Source organism: Gasterosteus aculeatus, chromosome 12, assembly GCF_964276395.1.
Source record: "Gasterosteus aculeatus chromosome 12, fGasAcu3.hap1.1, whole genome shotgun sequence".
NCBI classification, from domain to species: Eukaryota; Metazoa; Chordata; class Actinopteri; order Perciformes; family Gasterosteidae; genus Gasterosteus; species Gasterosteus aculeatus.
The window spans coordinates 22,226,306-22,237,995 of NC_135700.1; the positions used below are offsets into that span (position 1 = coordinate 22,226,306).

At 45.4% G+C, this 11,690-nt stretch overlaps 1 protein-coding gene across 5 annotated transcripts; it reads left to right on the forward strand.

Moving 5' to 3' along the window:
- The first annotated feature begins 1,050 nt into the window (after nucleotides 1-1,050).
- Nucleotides 1,051-4,577, forward strand: slc35c1 (solute carrier family 35 member C1). Of its 5 annotated transcripts, none has more exons than XM_040165144.2 (3): nucleotides 1,051-1,269; nucleotides 2,221-2,735; nucleotides 3,210-4,577. In XM_040165144.2, the coding sequence occupies exons 2-3, from the start codon at nucleotides 2,252-2,254 to the stop codon at nucleotides 3,788-3,790; spliced, it is 1,065 nt and encodes a 354-aa protein (XP_040021078.1). In that variant the 5' UTR covers nucleotides 1,051-1,269; nucleotides 2,221-2,251; the 3' UTR covers nucleotides 3,791-4,577. The 5 variants fall into 5 exon arrangements, with proteins under 5 accessions (XP_040021078.1, XP_040021094.1, XP_077941902.1 ...); XM_040165160.2 differs by having other exon boundaries at nucleotides 1,096-1,159; XM_078085776.1 differs by having other exon boundaries at nucleotides 1,105-1,164.
- The last annotated feature ends 7,113 nt before the right edge of the window (nucleotides 4,578-11,690 follow it).

The window sequence follows — 11,690 nt, forward strand, 5'->3', positions numbered from 1 at the left end:
GATGAGGAGGATGAGGAGGATGCCAACACGCCGGCTAACACGCTGCAGCAGGAAAATATAACCAGACAACTTTCCCTGAGAGCAACTGAGCGATGACGGAAGAACGACGGGCTTTGATTCCAGATCTAAACAGGAAATTGAAGTGCAAGTGAAACTTCTCTTTACTATTGTTTTATTTCTATGTGTATTCTAAAAGCAGAAGACAAAACGTAATTGTGGACAAACCTGTATGTCAGCCAAAAATAAAACCGGATAGTTTGGGCCGGATTGGAGCGCCGAGGACAACGAAAACCTATAAAAAGGACTGAGTTAGTCAGCAGACGGGTGGAGTTGGTTCTGGAGCATAAGGGCTACGGAGATGTCATAAACACATGTCCTCCAGGATTACTGGCCTCAGATGCCAATAATCACAACGTCATGCTTATTGTATTGCAAGAAAAGTTCTTTGACCACATTTGCTGTCCGTCCTCCCTGTGATAAAGAGATACAAAATATATATATATATAGATATATATATATAAAATCCCACAGCATCCCTAAAATCAACATTGATTATCTGCTGCCACCTGCTGTCTTCAGACTTTACTACAGTAGTAATATAGTAGTCAACCATGTGAAAATGGTTGTTCTTGAGGTTTATCCAGGGGTATATATGGATATTATCTTGTCTCATCCCCCCTTCCTGTCTACTAAAGCTAAGCTCCTGGCCTATTTGGTTTTATCTATGTAGGAGCTCTGAAGGTTAAGATTATGATGGAACTGCAGCAAATTAAAATACATTTTTTGTAATATTTATTTATTTGGGTTTTTGAGTTCCAAGCCTCCTCGACAATCAATAGGCCTAATATATATATATATATATATATATATATAAATATATATATATATAAATAACCCTGTTCTACAGATTTGTTTGAACTCTTGAATTCAAAGTGGGAGATATGGTTGATTAAACATAAAATGATGTGTGTGCAATGATTCCTGTCCAATGCTGGATACAATAAAGCCCCATCCTCTGTGGCAAAGCTCTGAACGCGCTCCTACGTAGGCCGCACTTACTCAACCTGATAAACTGGCATGACGCCCCACTGGCATTTCCGAGCTGAAAAGGCGAGGCGACAGTTCAAACAGGTATCGCTCTGTGTGAGACACGTCGCAGGTAAGGTGTGTTTCTCTTTGCTTTCCTTCGGCTGCCCCGGAGCTTTGTGGAGCGGAGTTTAAGGCCACGAGTAGGTTGTCATTGTGGTTCGTGCAGTCTAGGATCATCAGGTAAGCATACTCCCTGCTGAGAGGGAACTCTCAAATCTTCAAATGAAACATGCTAGATATGCCCTTGTATTGGCTCAATAATACACACCATATGAAATTATACTGCCGTCGATGGTCGCATGCACTGCCTTCTGCAGGGCAAATTGTGTAAACCAGGAAATGATCGAACGAGTGACTTGAGCTGGTGCTTAGTAGGAGGGAAGGTTCACACACAGCAGAATCCCAGAAAAAACAGCCTGTCTTTGCGGGACTCGTCTGACAAAGAGCTTTTTCTAAAGACTTAAGGTACGAACACATTCAAAGTATCATGTATCCAATAAGGAATAAATGCAGGTTAGTGCAAACCATGTGTATGGCAGGTAGTATTAAAACCGAAAAATGGATTAAACACTAAGGGCTAAAGAGAATGCACGCTGAAACAGTCGTTTTTTTCTGCTGAGGACTTTAAAAACTGTCAATAATACGTTGACAATATATGAAGCGTTACACATATTTATTTAAAGACAATATCTCTTTAAACAAAAATAGAAAGTGGCTCAAACAAGGAAGTAGTCACGCTCAAGTAGACCCCGCTGGAGCGTCCACCTTCAAGATAAAGTTGAGGAACCTTAAAGTAAATTAAAAAAAAAAAATAATGCTTTTGTGGTTGACGTCACGTCTGCATAATTAAATAAATTATCGACGTAAATCGCAATTTTTGTGATGTTGCCAGTTCGTGTGAAACCTTTTTACAAAATGTGTAGCGATGTGTTTTTACTTTGAAAAACCTGTACCGGAAGTTACCCGCTGCCTAGCTGTTGGCGGAAGACGCCGGTGCCGTTTGCATCGCGCAGCTAGCGGCGGCCCGTGGCTGCAGAGTAGCGCACCTATTGTTTTTTCTTGACCGGGTTGTTGTTGTTGTTGTTCTTGTTCTTTTTGTCATTCCTCCTCCTCCGCCGCCGCCATGAACAGGACCCAGCTGAAGCGCTCCGGTATCTTGAGGATGGCTCTGGCAGGCTCGGAGACAATGGACCAGGACCAAGTCGACGGAGAGACCTTCCTGTTCCGCGCCGTCAGAATCGCCGCCGTGGTCACGCTGTACTGGTTCGTCTCCATCACGATGGTGTTCCTCAACAACTACCTGCTGGACAACGGGGACCTGGACGTGCCGCTGCTGGTCACCTTCTACCAGTGCCTGGTGACGGTCGCGCTGTGCTGGCTCATGCAGCTGCTCGCGCGGCTGTGCCCGGGGCTCATCGACTTCCCCGCGGTGCGGTTCGACCCGAAGACGTCCCGGGAGGTGCTGCCGCTGTCGATCGTGTTCATCTGCATGATCACCTTCAACAACATGTGCCTGAAGCTCGTCGGCGTGGCCTTCTACACGGTCGGCCGGTCGCTCAGCACCGTGTTCAACGTGCTGCTGTCGTACGTCGTCCTGAAGCAGACCACGTCGCTGCGGGCCGTGCTGTGCTGCGCGATCATACTGGGTGCGGTCACGTGTTTTTCCCCGGAAGTATTCATGAATAAGCGCAGAAAACCCACGTGTCGGGTCTTCCCCCCCCCCCACGCGCACCCAAAAACAAAAACATTGGTGACGTGGGGGCGGTCCGTAAGCGCCTCGGTTCGCAAACCCGGGTGTGGACTGCAGTCACGTGACTTCCACCAAGGGTCAGGTGTTGTGTCGTTTAAAGGTGTCAATCAGCTTAACAATGTTGATCCCCAGCAAGTAGCTGGATGCACTCTAGATAACTTTACATAACTTGTATGTATTACACGTACTTGTATGTACGCGCTCAAAAGCGTTCGTCTTGATTGGGACGCAACTCAAACTGTAGGACGAGGCTCGGACCCTTTCTTTCAAGAAATTACTTAAATTCCTGGCTGAAAACACTGTACATCTATTTTGTGTGTTTTTATTGTGTGATCTCACACTGCTCGTTTTTTCCCCCGTTCCTCCCCAGGTGGATTCTGGCTCGGTGTGGACCAGGAAGGCCTGACGGGTAACCTCTCCTGGACCGGCGTCTTTTTCGGTGTGTTGGCCAGCGCGTGCGTCTCCCTGAACGCCATCTACACCAAGAAGGTGATGCCAGCGGTGGACGGAAACATCTGGAAACTGTCCTACTACAACAACATCAACGCCTGCGTCCTCTTCTTCCCGCTCATCATCGTGTCCGGAGACCTGAGCCGCCTCGTCGCCTTCCCCGGCGCCACCGACCTCAAGTTCTGGGGCATGATGACGCTCGGCGGGGTGTTCGGTTTCGCCATCGGCTACGTCACGGGCCTGCAGATCAAGTTCACCAGCCCGCTGACGCACAACGTGTCGGGCACGGCCAAGGCGTGCGCGCAGACCGTCATTGCGGTGGTCTTCAACTCTTCCAGCAAAAGCCTGCTGTGGTGGACGAGCAACATGATGGTGCTCGGCGGCTCCTCGGCCTACACCTGGGTCAAAAGTCTGGAAATGAAGAAGGCCCCCCACAGAGAGGCCGAGGACTCGGCGAAGGAGAAGCTGCTGCCGGGGGAGAAGGGCGACGCCGAAGTGTAGCAAAAGAAAGAAAAAATAACATTGTTTTTTATCCGTGTGGTGTGAGAATGTGAAACAATGTAAGATGTAGGACATCTGAGTCATCGGCGTTTGAAGTGATGCACACAGGGACGCGATGATTGTGTGTTTTTTATTCCATTTTATTTTAAGCTTGAAGGAATTTGTATGTGTTTTATATATATATATAGTTTTTATTTAAAGCTATTCTCTTGCATTTGGGGCCTTTTTACAGTTGTGTTGACCTATAAATGTCTTATATGGTCCAAAGTGTGGGGAAAAAATGTTTTTTATCAAATCACTGTTATATTTTTAAATATATATAAAAAATAACTTATACCGTTTTAATTATGATTTGTATAAATTGTATTTCCAGGGTTTGTGTGATCATCTGGCTGAGACTACTTCCTCAAACGTTAACAATGCCATCCTAAGTAGGGTAACCTAGGTAACCTGATCCAGGTCAGCATCACCTTGTCTCAATGGGACTGACGTAGGTAGTGATAGTGATACTCCTCCTGCAGTGTTTTAGTGAATGTGGACGTGATTTTCTGCAGCACGTCGCGTTGCTTCTTCTCCGCTGCATTTCAAATTGTAAAACTGGGCGAGGTGGAGTTATATTTGCATTTTAAACATCACTCCTACATTTACATGTGTCAGTGTGTTTCATTTTCACGGCGTGTACCGTGCAGCTAACTCTCCACCAGCTTGGAAATACCAACTCTTTAAATGTCTTTTCAAACACGGGAGCTCCCTGTTTTAAAAAGAACATTAAAGGATGTGTACAATGCAACTGTTCTTTATTCATAAGGGACCTTGGGAGTTCAGGGTTGAACAATTAAACTAGCTGCATTTAAAAAACGCAATTACACGTGATTATAATGCAATCAAGATTTCAAGAAAAAATATGTGTCAAATACACTACATTTTTTAAATTGAACAACCTGATTCAGTTAACATTATTTGTGGACATCGATTCGTAATTAAAGACGTGTTTTTTCTATGTTATCTATTTATTTCTAACCGTGACAAAAACCCCTTCACACATATTTACTGGAATGAATCTGAAAGCCGTCCGTGGGCTTCAGACTTGTGGAAAAGCTTTTTAATGGCTTGTTTAGGACAAAGATGAGATTCAGTGAGATGCAAGAGCAGCCACATTTCCACATAATTTACATTAGATAATTGGCCATTTGGAGAAAACCTCTAATGTAGATTGGTCATCAACATTTTTCTTAAATTGTCCAAAGCAGTCGTGCTCTCGTTTCTTTTCATGTTCAGCTGATGTCTGCTGGCTGCAGAGCTTAAAATCCGTCCGTCCTCGTGTCACTTGCTGCTGTGCACGGCGCGCGCGTCCGCGAGATGTCCCCTGTGTCCGTCCTGTCAGCGTGGGATGCCTGGATTTTGTCGACACTGGATGCAGGTGAGGAAGGTTAGTGGATGTTGGAGCACAAAGTCTCCGGGCTCCACGTGGAACATTTCTCCGAGCAACAGGGCGGCTAAAAATAGCCGTCGAGAGGACGATGGGCAATTACATTTACCAACAAAAAAACCCCCCTCTGGTCTCTGATGTCAAGGACTCGTTTTAACAGTGAATCCACTGAAACTTGTGTGACTGTCGTCATGTGGAACACATAATCCCCCCCTCATCTTCCTCTCTCTGCTGTCTGCTTGGGTCAGGTTCAACGTGACACGGCGAGGCCACGTCTCCAACGTGATTGACAGTTCAAAGGCGTCGGGTTTCATCAGCGCTCTTGTCATGTGTCTCTTTGCGTGTCAGCTCAACGCGGTGGTCAAAACGTGCTTGTCACTTTGTTGATGTCAGAGTTAATTACCAACCGCCACGTTTCCAGTTCAGATTATTATTATTAGTGTACACTTGCCGTGCATTGAGAGTTGCAGATATTAAAAGCCTCTTATGTGTATTTTTCATGTAGTTCTATGTTGTCGGCCTCATTATTAAGTGGATCTTAAACCAGCCTTAATTTGGCTTTTTGCGACCATTTATTTTGCCGGAAAAAAGCATCAGTGGATGCAAAATGTGAAATGAGCGTGTCAGCCACAACATAATATCACATTTGTTTATTCGTGGATTTGAAAGTGCGGGGCGTATATGTTAGAAAAACTGTCAGTCGACACCGGTGTAAAATCATCAAAACAAGATATTTAATACTTGCAAACAGGAGACCGAGTCATGCTCAGAGGTCTTCATCCTCAGAGAAAACATATAGTTGGAAGATAAACCTGCTAAAACGGGGGATTATTACATCCCATCCCACAGTAATTACAGCTTTCATTTTCTTTGACACCTGTAATTTTCATATTTTATCCCATTTCTCTGGTGATGTTGGCTCAAAGTCGGGCCGGATACATTTTCACATTCGCTGGCAAACAACCAACGGCACGTAAATGAAGAGAAAGCTTTGAGGAAGTCAAACATGGAGCAAGATGTTTTGGGAATTTCATTCATTTAACAATATATACTTTCACTATGCCTCTATCAGCTCATTCTGGAGATATTCGGCTCTCTAATGATCAACATGTATGAATGAAGCTTTAAAAGATAGGGCCAAAAGACAAGCCTTTAATAACTGCTAAAGGCCTGAGCCTCATGAACAAGAATCTAAAGATGCATATCTTTGGTCTGTGATGAAATAAAAAGTATTGCAAAACCATCTGCTATTCCATTAAACAACTAATAAAAAGCAACAATCCAATGGTTATCGGATTAATTTAGGCGTTGGGAGAAAGATTCTCATAAAGCAACATATTCAGTCATGGTTAGGACATTTTTGTATTATGAGGAGATGAAGTTAGTTACCTTACTCAAGCTGGAGCTTGTTGCAATGCATCCACATCTTCATCATCCCAGCCTTCAATGTGTCTGATGTCCAGGTCGTAAAATCGCAGGACCAGGGACCACCTAATCCACCTCTGGTTGGGACAAAGCAGACCTAATCCACCTCCGGTTGGAACAAGCAGACCTAATTCACCTCTGCTAGAGACAACGCAGACCTAATCCACCTCTGGATGGGACAAAGCAGACCTAATCCACCTCTGGTTCAGACAACGCAGACCTAATTCACCTCTCGTTGAGACAACGCACACCAAATCCACCTCTGTTTGGGACAACGCACACCTAATCCATCTCTGGATGGGACAAAGCAGACCTAATCCACTTCTGGATGGGACAACACAGACCTAATCCACCTCTGGTTGGGACAACGCAGACCTAATCCACCTCTGGTTGGGACAACGCAGACCTAATTCACCTCTGGTTCAGACAACGCAGACCTAATCCACCTCTGGTTGGGACAACGCAGACCTAATCCACCTCTGGTTGGGACAACGCAGACCTAATCCACCTCTGGTTGGGACAACGCAGACCTAATTCACCTCTGGTTCAGACAACGCAGACCTAATCCACCTCTGGTTGGGACAACGCAGACCTAATCCACCTCTGGTTGGGACAACGCAGACCTAATCCACCTCTGGTTCAGACAACGCACACCTAATTCACCTCTGGTTGGGACAATGCAGACCTAATTCACCTCTGGTTGGGACAATGCAGACCTAATTCACCTCTCATTGAGACAACGCACACCGAATCCACCTCTAGTTGGGACAACGCACACCTAATTTATCTCTGGATGGGACAAAGCGAGTATTCAAGAAGCAGGATGTGACTGGTGGAGTGTCTTCATCCCCTGACGCAGGAAGCGATGGACGGTGCCCTTTCCCTCTGCCCTTGTCTGTCCAACCTTTAATTTCCTCCTGATACCTGCATGGGCCGGCACCCATAAAAATATGACCTTAGTGGAAATTGAGAATACATTTTGGACATACCTGAATTGAGGCTAACGAGTGGAGTGCAGATTAGGACCCGGCGGTGCGTTTCTTCATCTGTCGGCGTCCCGTTATATGCAAGGAAGGCAGCCAACCCACCGCAAGTGGTGACACTACATAAAATGGCTCATTTATATTTGTGAACCCAAAAAGAACAAGGTGTTTAGCAAGCAGGTCAGTTCTAACATAGACGTTGTTTTAATCTACAGTCATCTTCGGTAATGTCAGTGGAAAATAAATCCGATAATGATGATTCCACCGACGCAGGAAGGCAACCACAACGAGTCACCTAATATCAGCCTCAATCTGTGTGCTCACAACCTGACAGAAGATGAAGAACAGATGAAGATAACACGGGGACTCCTAGTTAGAGGTTTAGGTAGTGGAAAAGCCACCTTGGCCCTGAAATGGGCCGTGACAATGCTGTCGGCCTCATTGCCCGCGGCAGACCTGCATAGGCTGACATCATAAACATCTCGCAGAGGGGACATCTGTTATCTGTCTTCCGGGCCACTTGGGAACCTGTCATGTCCCGCGTGACAGCTGGTGTATGATGAAGCGTCACTAAACACATTTGGCTCGGTGCACCTGCAAATATATATATATATATATATATAATGATTTTTCACGACTTCTTTTGGAAAAAAAAGAAATAAGGTCTAACTTGTAGCTAAAGTGAGATTCCGTTTATTTCCTCGCAGCCTCTCAGCGAACTGACAGCTGGCTTTTTTTCTTACTCCTTCATCACTCATAACTGTTTTCCTCATTAGCATGTATTTTATTCCCCTCAAATGCACTTTCCATCTCCTTTGCCAGCAGGTAATAGTCAGGTAGAGAAACAGAACCAGTTTGGAGACCTGGCACACTGGTTCGATTTCAAAGCGGATGCAAAGCGTCATGGAAGCGAGGGGTTGAGCCGGGTCCCAGTGCTCATACACCGATGCATCGCGTTTTGAGGAGACGGGAAGATCACTCTTCCTCTCTCGGAGCTCCAGACGTCTTTGGAGGTTCATTGTCGGCAGCCAGCAGGCTCGCTGTGCCCGCAGGGGGAAGGCGTCCGTGTCAACTCTACCGCCTGCTGCTGAATCTCTGTCTTCGTGTACACGGGACGTAAGGAGCCCTTTCTGGCAGTTTTTAAATCTAATTGGGTTCTTACAGTATTCAACGTGGGACTGTCTTTACATCGCGTGGCCTCGTTGCTCAGTAACTGAGGAGGTGTTTCACGTCCATTAGACGCCCCTTCATCTCGTGTCATGTTCCTGTGTCCCCCCCTGGAATAAGAACAACACATAACGAACGAGGGACATCTCTGTCCCTCCACATTGAGGTTGGATGTGGGGCAGATTTGTGAGTGTTCAATAACTGGGAGACTTTTTACATTTAACTTGGCACAAAAATCCATGAATATTGACGGGAAGAATGAGGCTTGTATGGATGAGCTCGTGAGATTCAGATTCCTCTTTTCCACTGCTCTGTTGATGCAAATTGGGCATATGGCATTTGATAAATAATCAATTCTAGACTAACTCCTCTGCTGTAATCTTAGGGTTATTTAGGAACGAACGAGTTCCAATGTGCAATTGTCCAATTGTTTAATTATGACAATTTTGTTTCGATATTCATATTATTACTAACGTGTAGTTTGGATGTTGGTCCTTTGGTATGATTTGTTATGAAGCCCCATTGAATTGACCTGGGAGCTTATTCAAATCCGCAATATGGGTCCTAATGGAGAGAATTGGCAGAGAACACGGAAGCTTTAATATTCTGCATAGTCATTTGAAGTCATCCTTTTTGTTTTTTGTTTCCACACCTCTGCCAGGGGACCCTGGACGCCCTGGACCCCGGAGGTGAGCGTTGTGCCGCTGCCCCTCGGGGGGTGGGGGGGGGGGGGGGGGAACAGGGTCGGCTACACTGTTCCCCGCTGCTGCAATGTCCCGGGCCGTTGTGACCCCTGCATCATCCACCCAGGTCCAATCTCCCTGAGGCTGATGCACGTTCCCTGATCAGTATCTGCTACATGAAATGCTCCTTTCTGCCTCCGTCCTCCTCCGGCTGCGGCCTGTTTGACAACTGCGGATGCTGCGACAATGGAAGGTGGAGAGCCAGCGTCGACTCCCTCGTCAATGGAAAGTTTGGCACAGTGTCGGCACGGCTGGAGCGAGGAGGGGAGGGGGCCTTCGAAATGAGCAGGAGTGCATTCAATTCGATTATGCAACTACCAAGAGGTACAGGATGTGTTTATACCAGCTATTCATCTCTTTATGAACGTATGAAATCATTAACTCCGGGTCATACACAAGGTCATCGTTCCACAATGATTGACAGAGCTGACGATATCAAGACAAACGCTACGTGACGTCTTAAAAAAGCAATACCACGTTTCGTGCAGTTTCAAAGCCTTTGGCGTTTGCAAACGTTGCTTGGCATGTTTCAATTATAAGTATATTTTAGGTTATGAAGCAGTAATTAACCGATTGAGTATCTGGAACTATGAGGAAATTCACATAGAATGGAGCTGGGCGTGTAATACATTTGTCCTGTTGCCGCACAAGGCATTTGTAATACACTCTGGGCACACTTGGTGGCGACAATGCTTTTCCTTTTGGTTTGTTTTCAGCCAAACTTCAACCACGGTCCACCGCTCGTATCTAGTTGTACTTTTCGTTCACTAAAACATGAACGTCATAATTATGGGCGTTGTGCTTCAGCAGCTACCAAATGAGTTAAATCCAATGTGTGCTGGCAAATCCCTCTGCAACGTGATGCTATTAATAGAGGAGCGCAAACAGGCTCACCTGCCTGCTACTTATGTTATTCAAAGTCATTATATTTTTCCAGTGTTGTTTTTATTATGTGGCCTGGGGGAAAGTGCCACTTAGATGCCTTTGTGTCGTGTTCTATCAATTTGACAGACACCAGGGAAGGCTTGGTGCTATTATGCAGCGTCTCTTGTCCTACACAACCTGTTTGGAGTCTAAATAGGTCCAAGAGGCCACAAATTCACATTCAATGTATTTAAGTTGAAGAAAGGGTTTTCAATTTTTAAACATTGGGCCCCTTTTAAGCAGCGACAAACAGAAATCAATTTGTACAGATCTCAATTTCTTGTTTTTTTTGGCCTCGGCAGCACGACCTTAAGAACTCGAGGTCATCGATGCTGCTGTTTCTTTTTCTCACAGTTTTCCAACCCTCGCACAGCGTGTCGGGGGGCTGAATAAAGCGGCTATTTGCATGAGGAGGTTAATTCTAGGTGAAAAATGAAGGTAATTACAGTTCTCTTGTGTTGTAGCATGCGGAGAGTCACACAGCCGCAGGGAGCTACCCAACAAACGCCCGGTGCTAGTGGAGGCCGGCAGCCCCGTCGAGCTCAGGTGGTCAAAGCATATAACAAACAAGGAATGAAAATCTGGAACTGCAGGTGAAAAAATAATGTCAGTCTTTATTTGTAACGCCATCGAGGTTGATATTGTTTATTTTGTTTATTAAAGTCACTTTATGGGAGAAATAGTGAGAAAGGCCATTGGCATTTTACTTTCTGTGAAACCGCTGGAGTTTATATTAGACTGGTCTCCACAGTGCAATAAGTGCTAAAAAGAAAGGTCTAGCTCCACACTATTATCTAGTATGAAAAAAAAAGAAATGCTCAGACTTTGTATTCCTTTAGTCGATCATATTCGTCTTGGGCGGCGCTGACAAATTGAGCTGTTCGTGTGATGCCGACGGAAGAGACAAAAGAGAAAATGTGACCTCCTGCTTTTTGAAGTTAGTGGACATGTTTCCTTCTTGTGTGTTGGATACTACAGCCACAAAAGAGCGGCTCTTTATCTCCATCTGCCTTCAAGAAATCGTTTTGGTTTGTGGCACTACAATGCAATCTCATAAACCTGCCATAGCGGCTTTGTTGGACTATATTGCCTTTTGACGTGTGCTATTATTCTTATTTCTGACCGCACGCTGAGATGATGCCCGGTATGATGTGGTGTCCTCTGTGGAATCTTAATAACGCAGATCGAGAAAGTTTCCGTTTGAGATTCACCTCCTTCGTGATTTACTG

Excerpts from the sequence above, each read along its gene's own strand:
- slc35c1 (XM_040165135.2), top strand. The coding sequence starts at position 2,213 with ATGAACAGGACCCAGCTGAAGCGCTCCGGTATCTTGAGGATGGCTCTG. Across the intron at positions 2,736-3,209 it reads GTGCTGCGCGATCATACTGG|GTGGATTCTGGCTCGGTGTG; the intron begins GTGCGGTCACGT and ends GTTCCTCCCCAG.